The sequence below is a fragment of the Podospora bellae-mahoneyi genome, chromosome 3, assembly GCF_035222275.1.
Source record: "Podospora bellae-mahoneyi strain CBS 112042 chromosome 3, whole genome shotgun sequence".
Classification (NCBI taxonomy): Eukaryota; Fungi; Ascomycota; class Sordariomycetes; order Sordariales; family Podosporaceae; genus Podospora; species Podospora bellae-mahoneyi.
In genome coordinates this window covers 2,827,610-2,841,516 of record NC_085882.1, presented here as the reverse complement: position 1 = coordinate 2,841,516, position 13,907 = coordinate 2,827,610, and the positions used below count along the sequence as shown (strand labels likewise).

The 13,907-nt window shown below is 51.1% G+C and overlaps 2 protein-coding genes across 2 annotated transcripts; one reads left to right on the top strand and one right to left on the bottom strand.

Moving 5' to 3' along the window:
• Nucleotides 1–2,718: 2,718 nt before the first annotated feature.
• QC761_0056610 (uncharacterized protein) lies at nt 2,719–3,117 on the top strand (the record flags this gene model as incomplete). The annotated part of the gene is made up of 1 exon (XM_062872526.1): nt 2,719–3,117. The coding sequence occupies one exon, from the start codon at nt 2,719–2,721 to the stop codon at nt 3,115–3,117; it is 399 nt and encodes a 132-aa protein (XP_062733791.1).
• Nucleotides 3,118–7,389: 4,272 nt separating this feature from the next.
• QC761_308250 (uncharacterized protein) lies at nt 7,390–7,800 on the bottom strand (the record flags this gene model as incomplete). Its single annotated transcript, XM_062877969.1, has 1 exon — nt 7,390–7,800. The coding sequence occupies one exon, from the start codon at nt 7,798–7,800 to the stop codon at nt 7,390–7,392; it is 411 nt and encodes a 136-aa protein (XP_062733790.1).
• Nucleotides 7,801–13,907: the final 6,107 nt, after the last annotated feature.

Genomic DNA, 13,907 nt, shown 5'->3' with positions numbered 1-13,907 from the left:
TACCTCTCTCCCCCTCTGTGCGAGGCGACATGTACGAAAACAAAGACATACTTGCTGCACACGTCGGCAGTATGGGTATGTCGTTTGAGCCAGCAAAGAGAAAGAAAAAAAGAGTCAGGTACACAGGCACGCCCGTTGAGTTGTCTCGCTTGCCTAAGCTGCTGGGAAGGCATGTTCCCTGCTTTCCTTAGTCGTCACTTGAGACAAAGCTGAGATTAAGGGTTCAACATTCCTGCTCGCCTTAAACCTAGTCCTCAGGCAGGGCCAACCCCTTCAGAGTACCAAAACTCTCATCGTGAGTCGAGGAATGCATGTCCACGTATGTCATGCCCCTCCGGTAGAACTGAGCCACTAAGCTCTTTCCCTTCCCCTCCCTGTCGGCCGAACAGGAGTTGGTGATGGAGCAAAATAAGAGAAAAGTCAGGGATAGTATTGGACAATAGTAAACAAGGTGGTTGTTTCATCCTCAATGGAGGACACGGGTGACAAGGGAAGCAGCAACAACAACAACAAGCACCGTAGCGTACGTACCTATGTTATTGTGACCTCGTCCTTGTACCCAATCTTCTCAGCATCCCCGCCTCGGACTCAATGCTTTGTCCAACGCCCCGAAACTGCGTATCCTTTTTTTTTTTTTTTTTTGGTTTTTTTTGCATCTTTGTCAGCCCCCAGCACCTTCTTGCCTCGGGGCTGAGAGCACGAAGCAGACCGAGTGGCAGGCTTCTCCCCTTTCCAGACCAAGACATAATCAGAGACTCGGACACAAGATCGACTCAGTTACGGGACCCGTCATTGGCGAAGTCTTAGATCGTGTGGCACAAGGCACGAGGAGAGTGAGACGAGAGCTCCACTTCTGCCCTGCCGTACCCACGTCCGGATGCTGAACGGCGGTAGAGGGAGATGTGCCGAAGTGAAGGCATCCGCCTCATGTGTTGGAGTTCGTGGATATGACCGGGTACCCGATGCGGACGAATCGTTCGGAGTGAAGTGTGCAAAGAGAAACTCGCACGACTCATTGTCCCACGGGAAGCATCAATTTACCGTGCCAGCCAATCACTCGGCTCCGTACACCTGGCTGGCAGCCCGCTGGTCCTTCATTCGCCAATCTGGGTAATAATTCGGTATCTGAAGCAAGCGTAAGCCGCCAGGGCCGGAAGCAGAGCGCCGTGGCCTGTAGGTCCTATTCCGCCAGCCACGGGGACGGAGGTTGGACCAAAAAGGTGGGGACCCAGTCCCAACTCCCGCCCGCGACCAACCTTGGCCGGGACGGCAGACCAACGAGAGCAACGGAGCCGGACATGACTGGTGTGGATTCCTTGGGCTTCGCTGCATCTTGGCTGGACGGCAGAGACGCTGACACGTTGGCCAGCATGAACCAGAGCTTGGGTTCTAGCCTGGCCAATGCCCTCTGACTCCAAGAAGCTCTCGAGTGGAGTCCCGCACGAGAGCAAACAGCTCAGAAGCTCCATCAGCTCAGGGCACGCCAGGCGGAAGCTCTCTCTCATTGGTGTGAAGCCGGGCCCCCAGTGATGCCTGAGGGGAGATCTGGGGATCCACGTCCGATGCCGATGGAGGAATAGGAAGCGACCCGTGGACGGCGTGGACGGCCAGGGCCAGGAACAGGAGAATGGCGGCCTGAATGATGGGCTCTGTGCCGCTGGGGAGCAAGGCTAGCACGGGCAGTCGAGAGGCGTGACGAAACAGGAGGGACGAGAAATTTTTTCTCTTTGATCAACGGCGTGGCCGACTGACGATGATCGAGAGGCTCTGTCTCAAAGCCAGCAATGCCAGGCCAAGCGAACCAGGGCGTGCGTGGATCGAGCGATGGACTGCCGAAGAACTGCGTAGCACAAACAGCTGGTATCTTGGGCACACCAATCGAAGGGCCTAAAGGTGTTAGTGTTTGGTGTGTTTGGTGTTGAGATGCGCAGCGCTAACATCAAACTGGGCTGAATCTGATCTGGTCTGGCCGGGAGATCAATCACGAAAGCTGGGCGCGAACAAATTATCCGAGAGGCTGCCCAGCGGGAAGACCCCCCCGATCCTGGTCTAGCGAGCCTTTATGTCAGCCGCTACCCTGCTCACCGACGGACCGACGAAGTTACGGGCAGTGATTCGCTCCGAAATAGATGAATTCAACCACAGGAAAACCTCGCCTGTTCTGAAACGAAAACCTTTTTTCTTTTGCAATATCAGCGCTATTAAGCCGCCATCCAGGCCAATTGGCTACATACTATCTTCAGTAGGTACGCAGAATTGCTTGCCAACAGCTGTTTGATGACCCAATGATGCCATCAGTGGGGTCCAGCAGTGCTCTGACGTGCAAAGTGGGTTGCTGAGTGGACAAAGTGGACTTTTTCCACAATTCCAATTCAACCCTGGCATGAATTGACACTTTGCGGATCCGATCTGGCTCCAGCTTCTTCCTGATCACACCCCTCCCCCTCCACAAGCAAGGGACTCGGCCGACTCCATCTTTGTGAAGCCCGTGACAGCAGATTTTTTTGTGATTTTTCAACCCCGTCAGTGAGTCAACTCCTACCCCCTGAGGAGCAATCAGAGCACTGTCGTCAACAAAGAAAATATCACGGAACCTGCTGGTATTTTCTTGGCAGCAACAATGCATAAGGTACTGCGTAGGGAATTGCAAAGGTGTGCGTTGTTCCCTGGAAACTTCCAGTGGTCGTCCTCCAATCTCGGAAGTTTGCAAACAATGGCATGGCTGGTGTCTCTTTCAGGGAGACGGACCCGAGGGTCTACGCCTTGGGAAGGGCCAAAAGCAATCACCGGCAGAGAAACCTTTGTGCGGGAAAACACGCCCGGGAATCCCTTCACAAAGGGCCCTTCCTCAAGCTCTCCATCTACGCCCCCTTCCTCCCTGTGGCCAAGCTGTCTAACCGAGCAGATGACACTTGCCTATTCTGGGGTTTCCTGGACACAACCATGGCTGACAGCTTTGACATCATTGCCTTTGTCGATGAGCACAGAGAGAGAACCTCCTGCCTGCCCGCCAGTTGCTATCTCTTGCTCTCCCGTCTCTTGTCAACCCGTTCCGTGAGGTTGGGCGGCAACATCCGCCACCTCTTTGGATTTGATGCGCACACGGTTGCAAAGTAGTATTACCGATACACCATGGTTGTTATCAGATGTTCACAGCGAGGCGCTGCTGTGTTGCCGAACTCTGGCTATTCGAAGCCAGCAAGACGTTTAGCCAAGCCGGTTTATACAAGGCAAAAGTCGGTTAAGCAAATCGCGATCGAAGCCGGTGATGATATCTCCCGCTGATATGATCACAGATATCACGGCATTATACCACGCAGTTTCGCCTTGATCTTCCTATCCATGGTTACAGTGACCGTTACTCGTCCTGACAGGTTTTAGACGCCTCGACGCCTTGCCCAGCCGCGGCTCATCCGGTCGGTGAAGTGGTGGTATTGTTTCAATTTTTCAATGTCTCACTCTGCTCTACCTCATGCCTCGCTTCATTCTCGCAACACCGGCCGGCCATCTCGATCGAGAGGGGTGCATTTTGTAAACTGAGGTGGATATTATTTAAGGTAACCTTGATATGGCTGAAATCATAACAAAAAAAAAATGCACTGCACTGCCCGATGCCGCTCCACAACTCCTACTCCATGATGAGCCGTTCAAAGAAGAAAAAAGGAGTCTGGAACCCAGCAACTCGGATACACTAGGGGTAGACGGCACACATCCGCGATCGGGAGCGGGATCATATCTTTTTTACTGTGCACGAGAACTTTCCACACAAAGCAAGAAGAGGCAGTGTCTCAATACTATCGTCATTTTCAAGTAAGGGAGCTCAACAGTAAAAATGGCGCGACTTCTGGAACAAAGACAGGAATGCAAACTTTGCCCACTGGGAAGCCCGGGATTTCTTCCCCTACCAATCACCTCTTGCCCCGTCCAAGACATTCATCATCATTGACAAAAGAGAAAGAAAATTCAGTTTTCTCGTGGTACCGCGAACCGGACCATTATTACAACACCCCGTCGGTACAGACAGACACGGAACGGGGCTCATCGGCTCTCTCCGCCGTCGCCGCCAACTGCCAGGTGAGGTGTGGGTGGTACCATAGCATCGGAAATAACAATGAACGATGTTGAACCTCGACCGTACGATTTGGGACTTCCAGCCAGCTCGGATTGCCAGACACAAAAAATAGGCGTATCCACCGGACATCGGCAGTTTACGAAGCTCACCCCCCCCCCCATTTCCCCTGATCAAGCATGGAGGGTCCCTGTTTCTGTCTCCAGATGGGAAAAACTTATGCGTCTGAGGATGGTAACAAAAAAGTGATTTTGCGGGGAAAGCTACGAATAGCTCAGCTCCGTCCTGCCATTGCGGCGGCGAGCGGCGATGGCGGCGGTGCTTCCTGAGGCTCCTGTTAGCTCTGAGTTTAAAGACTTTTTTCTTGGGATTTTGGCCAACGTCTGCATCTCGGCCCTGAGCTCGAGCACGCAATTGAGACTAGACAAACTTTAATTGAACTTTGAAGTGATGTCACTGACTCTCTCCTATCTCATCCCTTCATCCCTTCGGTTGCCAATTGCTCCCTGCCAGCAAGAGAGGTTGATGCCGGTCATTTCAGACCGATATATGCGGCTATATGCAACATTGAAGATCAGGCCAAGCTTTTTCTCTCTTGCTGCCGCTGTTGAATTGAGCCTCCTCCTCCCTGAGCTCCCTACGCCGCTCGCTTGAACCTCAGCTTTTTCCGAGCAGAATATACTTGGAGAGAGCTTTACTCGTGTAGACAACACACAGACACAAACCCTTTTTACCTAGCAAATGGAACCTTTGCCCATCAAGGTTCCAAGGTCCGTCCATCAAGGTCCCAACACCCGGCACAGCATCTCTCCCTGCAACCTTTCATGCCAGCAAAAAAAAGCAGTTTCTTACTCCCCACCTAGCAACGCCAACAGGCAAGCAACCTGAAACACACAACTTCCCAACCTATGATGTTAAAAAGTGGATTTTGACTCTAAACCTGTAACTTATTTTTCTTCGCCCTTTCGGAACCTTCTCTCAAACGAGAAAATTGTGGAGGAGAGGAGTGATCTCCTTTGCATCCCGTCCCTTCTCTCCCTTCCGTCCAAGTTCATGAAACTGCCCATTCAGTCGTCATCAGGCTTCAAATCCCCACTTCCAACTATTTCCCAACAGGGAGAGCGCAGTCTCTTTCAACCAATGTGACTCTCTATTCACAAACACCATGCTTATGAGGAGAAATTATACGATGATGAAATCACCCCTCGTGATAAAAAAAACCGATCCCGAAAGCTCCGAAGGGGAGAAAAACTACGTGCTCTAATCAGTGTGAATCTATTCACAAACACCAAATTATGGAACAATGATGAAATCACCCCTCGTGAAGAGAAACCCGATCCCCGAAAGCCCCGAGGAGGAAAAAATGCTTCTCAATGTATGATGTATAATGACTGCAGGTACTCCCGTTTTTTCACAACCTCATATCGTCCGATGGGGGTTGCGGGCTGGCGGGCGGGAGATGTCCGGACCTACCGATGAAGATGAATGAGTGACATGCCAATCAAAAGTGGATCTATCAAGCAGTCACACTCAAAACCCTCCTCGATCTCAACAGTTTCTTCTCCATACCCTGATGGATAGATTGCAACCTCGATCTATAGAAATCATCCAGAAGCACTGCCACTGTAGAGGAGGTGTCCATCCAATCTGGGGACTTGGACAAGATCGTGCCAAAAACATGCCCATAAAACATTCGATAAAAATTGCCCATCGACGATTGCTCAAATATTTCCCATACCCAACGGCGTATACGGCCAAAAATGCATAATCACTGCATGAGTTGTAAATAGGGGGTCAAGTCCTCTTCCACCTTCAATAAGTTGAGTGGCCGAGCACAGTCCACGACTTTTTGCACATGTTGCTGCAACTTGCATAAATCTGTAGGTGCAATTGGTAGAAACATATGTACATCTTTTATGATTTGAACGATTTACATAACCTGGAGGAAAATGGTAACCGCATACCTAACCCCTCTCTCACCAACCAAAGACCACATGATTGATGATGCCCCCTCTCCAACGCCCATCATTCTCAAAAAGCTGCATCTCGATGGCTGGACAACAACACCACCAGCCCGGCTGCATGCGGAGGACGTTTCCCGTGCCGCCTCCGCCTCCGCCTACCACATCAACTCCGCCGCTGCCCTGCCAAAACCCAGCTGTCACAACCACAAAAGGCACAGACAGCATGATCACCACTTCCATTCACTAGATAGTGGAGAAATCTTCTATATTCTAAAAAAACCTGCTCTCGAAAAAATGGTCCAGTGACATTGTAAATCGCCAACACATGATCAACCTCCAAGACCGGCTCAATTACCTAATACACACATTGGCATTCCATACCTCCAAAACTTCAAGTGATCAACAACCTTGGGTGGAGTCCCCTTAAAAAAAAGCCCGATTCACCTCCTGACTACACCGACACTTACGATCGTGACTGTTGCTCCCTCCAAGACATTTTTCTTATTGTTGATGACACTTTTTATGCAAATGAAGTGGACCTTGGCAGTGGGATTGGTAATCTTTTTCCATTTAAGTTCACCTCGTCAACTTTGTTGTTGACTGGTGTAGGCAGACAAATTTGCTGCTTGGCTACCTAATGATGGGAGATTCCATCCGCCCAAAAAAAAAAAAAAGGATGATGTTCTCCAAAGACACTGCTGTTAGGTCTCGAGATCAAAAACGCCTGGCCCCCTTCCCATAGTTTCCCTTTGTAGCAATATGATAAAACACAGTCTGAGCTCCGCCGCCCGCCAAAGCTGATTTCCCATAAAACAATTCCATCCCTCCTCATCCCGAACCCAAAAACCCGCTCCAGATGCAAGTAAGGTAAGCGATGTTGTACCTCCCCCCATCCCATAGTAGATAGCACAGAAGAAAAAAGGAAAAAATAAAACAGATATTGTTCCCTCGCTTTCTCTCTGTAATACAACGCTTCCTCCCATAATCCCATGTTGTGTGATGTGATTGTGTGGTGTTGTTGTGAAGCCCAGCCCCGCCGACCCAAAGCCCAAGTGTTGCTGTACGCCCAAAAGGAAATTGAAATCAGAAAGCCAAAACCCCGGTTCTTGGATAGTGTGTTCCAAGCCTGGGCATGTGTGTTGCGACCCAAAACTTTTTTATGATGCTGAGCTCCGATGAATGCAATTTTTTTTGTTACAAAAACCCGTTGTGAAAAAGACCGAGACAAAAGAAATGTTGATTGAGCCGTGTGTATGGTGTGTATAAATCGATTGAGTGTGGGGTATATGTCGCTACTGTTGATAAAGGCAAGGAAAAAAAGACGATTCGCTCGAAGGAAGATGTGTTCGTTGTCGTCTAGTACGATCGTCTACGTTGAGTGCGGACAGATTCGAACGAACGAGCGTAGGCCCTGAGTTCGCGGGCGGCCTTGTCTGACAGTTGAGCGGCGTCGAGCCCGGCAGAGGATGTGCTGCGCATGGAGCAGAGACTGGTTTGCGAGGCAGATGGGGAGAGGACAGAGTTGGAGCGGGATGTTTGTGGTGCGCTGAAGTCGAAGGCGGGGGAGAGGTAGAACTTGGAGCTGCTGGAGGTTGGCTTGTTGAAGGTCCACTCGTTCAGGGTTGGTGAGCTCGCCCCAGAGCTTGGTGATGAAGAGGAAGCAGTCTTCTCGTAGTCCCCAAGACGGCAGGCTTCAGAGCAGTAGGTGGTGCCGTCGGTTTGCTTGTCGCAGCCCAGGCAGAACTGGTGATCCCAATCGAAGGACATGTTGGCTGATTGTTGATCTGAAAGGTTGGCTGGTGTTGTTTGGTTGTTGGTGTTGCTATGTAGCAGTAGCTCGAGATGGCTGTGGTTACTTGTTGGTCTTCTTTGTTGGTTGATCTTGTTGTTGCTGTTGAAGAGAGAGGGTGGTCGAGTCTATAAGAAGACGAATGCTCGTTGACTCACAGGACTGAGAGCGAAGTGGTGGAGAAGGAGAGTGTGGAAAAGATCAAACGATGAAGATCAAGATGTGCTGGTGCCAAGGGCAGGAGGAGCGAAGTTGAACTGGGAGACGCCTGGAATATGTATTCCTGGCACCTGGCCTGCCCTGGGCTTGGAGGTGTGAGGGGTGTGGGACGAGGCACCTGCCCATGACCACAAAGGACCCACGAGAGGACTCAGACAGCGACGCGGTAGCTGGTACGCTGCCGGGGTAGGCCGCCAAAGTACCTCCTGAGCAGAAATTCGCAGAAGGTCGCAGCACTTGGATCCCGGCACAGTACGCCGAGAGAACGTACCACTTCTGGCTCGAAACCTCGTGGGTGTGCTGGGCGTGTGCTGAGCAAGGGCCTTCGCTCGGCGCTAGGCCAAGTTTGTAATAGCGCTATGGCAGGGGTTTGGGCCAGGGGGGTGGGAAAGAAAATCTTTTCAGTCGGGGGTGAGAATATCGGCCATCTTTTTTGTCGTGGCACCACCCTGGTCAATTGGGGGTGAACTGATGAGCGGGGCGCTGGCTGCTTTAGCGCCATCCAGCCTGGCCTTGAGCTCATCGGGGAGGGTGTGTCATCAGCAGTGCACGCAATTGCCCGCCATCCACAGCTCATCAGCACTCATCGGTGAGCATCACAAGGCCTGTCTCATGGATATCTCTGTCTGCTTTCTTGCTTCAGTTGTTTTAAGGTGCAAGATGTTTATGCTATGGCGCCAAGGCAAAATCATTCTTGTACAGGTGGGGGGTCGTCACCGTCAAGGGACATCAAGGGACACACATTCAGTGTCTTCTGACCTTCGGGATGTGCCTCGTTAGATTCTCGTCTTGTGGTGCCATATCACTGTCACCAGTGCCATCCGACTTTCTACTGCCCGTTGGGAAAAAAGAAGCGCAAGAAATTCACAGGTGGCCATTGGATTGGATCGTCTGCTGCTACTGCTGCTGCTGGTGTCGTCCTCCCACGCACCACTTCCCTCTCAAGCGTCCAGTTAGAGGAGGGGGGTGCGGCCTCAGGCCTTGCAGCGGCTTCTTGCGGAGGGCAGATCAGGCGTTTTGGTGTCTGCATTCCTCGCCTCTTTTTTCACCCGCTAGCCATAGAACGGGAGCGCCAGTTGCTTTTCTTCAACACCGTCCAATGATGGCCTCTCTCATCATGGACTGGGGCCTAAAACCCACACGGTGAAACCGAGCGCCTGAGTGTTTGGGCGTCGCCGGTGTGGTTACTCGAATGACTATCAAAAAAAAACTTTTCACCCCATTCCATTTTTCCATATTCTGTTCTAGGCTTCTTCTTTTTTTCACGGCTTGTCGTCTCGAACCATTGCTGCTTTCATGCCAGTGGAAGCGAGCTGGACCTAGATACGTACTTTGTACCTCTGCGCCATCGTCTGAAAGACCCCCAAATCCTATTTTTGCACCTGGGTCTCGTCTCTTCGCAACTTTGCGGATTGCCGCGGCATTACCGCATTCTCAACCATCTGGAGCGGCCGGGCAACGCAAGAAAGAAAGATAAAACCAAGCGCGGGCTTGTGAGCCAGAAGGACTCGAGATACGGAACCGCAACCCAGAGACAAACGTGGGGGTCTATTGTGTCGTCTCGCTGTCCCTCAATTTATGTCCATCGTCGCAGTGCAGCAGCATATCAATCACGGAGATGGGGGGTGGTTCGCGGTTCGCAAGGCACGGATAGGCAGAGCCATGGCACAAGAAAACATACAGATCAGATTCCGTCAAACATCCCACCCAGCCGCGCGCCGAAAAACGAGTTCTCATTAATTAACCCCCAGCTGTATACTGTATCAATTGTCGTCGTGCAAAGTGAGCGACAGGACATGTAGACGTAAAAGGCTGCTACTATAGCTTGCGCGGAGTGTGGGAATTACGAACCACTCTTCTTTGAACCAGCCTGCATCTGCAGTGCGACGCTTCGTTTTGTCCCATTTTTTGCCCCCCGTTTGCTCATATGCCCCCCAAACAAATTTCCATCCCATCCCATCCCAAAATCAACCCACCACCCGCAGCTTTTTGTCGCCTTGTCTGCAGTCCCTCGTCCGTCCTTGCATTTTCGAGAGGCAGACTAGAAACAACTCCCCGGTCCCCTTCATTGGCCGGTTGGGCACGCACCCTCATGGATTGAAACCAGACAACACACCCTCTCTCTTCTGCAAACCAACAATGTCGATGAATGGGAGACAGCTTGAATACGCGGCTGTCGCCAGTCTAACCATGCTTCAGGCGGCAAACTTTCCTTGTGCTAGTCCATGGTAAGGCGCGAGGTTGGAATATCAGACTACACGACACTATAGTCATCATCATACAGAAGAAGCCTGAACTAAACTAGTTTGAAGAATGTCTTGCATTTTGCCTTCCCAGCCAGCCCATTGTCAAGAATTTTCTTCTAGTCTACCTAAACTAGTCAGGTATCACGAGCGCACCATAGTTTTCTTTGACAAAGACGCTCATGATCACCGCAACCTTGGGTTTTACACGAAAAGAAGACCGTCTTGGCTTGGGCTGAGAGGGGGGTTTTCCTTCGTGTTAGTCGCCTTGTGACCTGGCCTTGTCTAAAAGTCTCCAATTCACTACCGAAAACTTGACAAAGAAATGGAAACTCCGCCCACAGAGTATACGTGTGTCAAATACGTACACCATCCACCCCCCCCTCATTCATGTTGCCATTTCTCAAACATCCAGGGAGGTGATCATTTCTTCCTACTTTCGTGATAATGAGAGCAGATCTTGTTTCTCAAACAGGTAGATCCCGTCCTGTCGTAGGTCGTCAAACATTTTAGGCAACTTGACATCCTCATACAAGATGGCGTGTTTATCGCCCATTCATCCCTTGGTTCACCACCCTCATTGGGCTTGATGCATGAACACCTCACTTCTCAACAACGGTACGCGGCAGCCGTATGAGTGAGGACCCTGAGGGTTAACAACAAAATCTCAGGGTCGATCATGGGAGTGGTGGTTGTGGTAGATCTCATGATCTGCGATCTTGACAAAATCCTGTTTTTCTTACAGTACCTACCCTGAAGGCTTGATATTTTTCTTGTCCACTAATGTAGGCATATCCCGTAGTAGAGTTGGGATCTTCAAGTAAAATAATTCACTACTGCAAGCAGTTGCCCAACTGCCAGCGCCAGCTCGACATGGCATTCTCACAGCACATTTGCGAGGGCGTGAGAAAAAATAGCATGTTTACTTCAAACTGGTTTTCTTACCCCTCTCTCTTTTCCCCCCTCATTCGTACCTACCACAACATGTACCGTATCATCGCCTAACCTCTCTTCCTATTCCCTTTTCGATTGAACCTGCAGCAGACTGACCACACAGGCCACATTATTTAGTTGGGTGGGGGGGCAAATTATCTCGAACGAACAGGAAGGAAGGAAACGATGTGCAGTGCAGTGTGCAGTGTGCATTGCAGGTGAGGCAGAGCCAGCCAGCCAGCCAGCCAGCCAGCCAGCCAGCCAGCAATTTGTACGAACGGACGGGCGGGAAGGAGAGGTTGGTACGGACACCCAAGGTAAGGTAGAAAGAGAGAGCGTGCATAAAAATCCACTCCTAGGTGTCATGGTGGTTTGTGCCTGCAGCAAAAAATGATAGAATGGGGGTTTATTGGAAGGACCCCTCCTCCCAAGCAAGCTTCGCAGTTGCTGGGAAAGACCAAGTGATGTGTGTGAGGAAGGCACGCACATGACTGGTGAATTCGGTCTTGTGGAAGGAAGGAATGAGAGACTGGGACGGGAAAGCAAGAAAAAAGGTGTGTTGCATTGATTGGTTTTGGATGGTGCCCCCATCTTGAAGTTTGGACAGAGTGGGGTTTAGGTGGGAGGAATGGAAGTGGAAGTTTGAGGTTTTGAAGATTGTGAACATCGCAGCGGAACCCTGGATTATCTCGTCATTTTTTGTGTCCCCGTGGCTGCAATGGTTCGTCCGCGTTGCTCCGTCCGTCGTCGGCGGGCACGGGAGATTTGCACGGCCCACGGCCCACGGCATCTATCCGTCTCTCTGCCATTCGACTGTCGCTGTTTCTCCACGTTTTTACTACCGAGTATATGGTGGAGTTCTGTTTTTGAATACTTCCCCCTTGTGCTCCGTATCCGTCTGTGCCTCTGGTTTTGATGCCGGCTCCGCAAGTCCCCAAGGAGACTGTGGACTATTTTTCGTCGGGTTCCAGCTAACCTCGTTCGATCAGTGAGGCCACAGCGCTTCGTGGTGCCATGTGGGACGACTTTTGCAAAATTGGGCATAGGGGGGAGGACAAAATTTGGAGGTCACAGTGCTGGCAGTCTGACCCTGTGGATATCGAGCTCACAAAAAGAGTTTGGTGCTTGTGGGTTGGGGTGTCTGCCACGAGTTTCTCGTTTCTCGGCAACAAAAGCGGCCGGCTAACCAGAGATGGAAATCCACTCGTCGTTCGTTGCCGTTGAAGATTGGGGTTTTTGGAATTCTTGGGGGTTATCTCCCTGCCAGGGCGAAGCTAACCTCAGAAGCTGTTAACGATGCAACCCAGTGTTGGAATCACTGATCCCCACATTGCATGCAACTTGGGAATCTCTGGTCCCGAAATTGAAGATTATGGAAGGGAGTCACTGCGAGAAAAGAGAAGGGCCCTAATGACGAGCGTGGGATGGTGTTTGTTTTGTCAGCGGGGACAGAGAAGAAGAAAGAGAGGGTTCCCGCTAGCGGCAAGCCTGGCGATTCGTCCACCGCCCATGACCCTGATGGGAATCTGATGGGTTTCAATCGGCTTTTGCTCCTTACTCGTCTTGAATTTCATATCACCGACGACCCTCTGATCGAATACTGTTGCAATCACGGATATTGCCATCCACACCATGTCGAAACACCTTTCTCTTGATGCCGCGGCCGGAGTCGCTGTTCGGATATCTTCATGGCCGTGAATGAAGGTGTTCTTCCGATCAAGGGCATCATCTTTCCTTTCTTCCGCTGGCGATATCGGACCCGGCCTCAATCGGAGGATACCTAATATCAAAATGGCTGCACCACAACATCCAACCGACACGCAACACCACATAAACTCAAAGTCATACGCTGTAGCTGGGGAAGGACCGCAGCTGCAGTTTGACTCAAGATGGTGTTGATTTCACATCGAGACACCCACAACTTTCATGCTCAACAAAAGAAGTAGAAAGGGGGTGTGCAGGTAGGATTCTACTACACCTGTATGCTTTGACGATCACTCACAGCTGTAGAAGGGGCACACCGATGACGAAGTTGTAGCTATCGCAGCCCGCTCTCTCTCTCGCAGCCAGCAATGAGCATGTTTTTTCTTCTTTCCTTCTTTGGGCCATGATGATCTGATGGGCTGGGGTTCAGCACCGAACAGCCGGCTTGTCATTGCATTGTCGGTGGCTGCGGCGTCGAGCGGGTGAAGTCCAACAGAAGCAGTCATCACCAGGTCCGGCTATCTTGTATTGTTGCCCTCCTCCGTCTTGATCTGAGACATTTGCCAGCCAGCAAATCCTGCCTGAGGAACCGGCATTTGCCCAGCGCTCCCAGCCAGCTGAAAGCGCCTACATACATATGGCAGCCACCGACGCGGAGAATAGTCTCGATTTGAACACACCACAATTGCCGCATAGGTGAGTGACTGGGTTGGATGGGCTGATGCAGATATCTGATACTTGTGCCGCCCCCAACCCCCAACAAGAACATCAAAGGCACGACCGGACCAAAAAAATTTGGAACAGGAAGTTTGTTTTTCTTCCTCTTTCTTTGCAGTAGTGTCGTGCTCTCTGCACGATACCAAGCATTGCGGTCAAATCACGGCCAACGAGGCTGATGTCGATCGCATGTTCACCCCCCGCAGATTCGGGCAGTCGCCGAACGCCACGGCCGCTTTTGCTAAAGCCCACTAAACCCAACCTGGCGA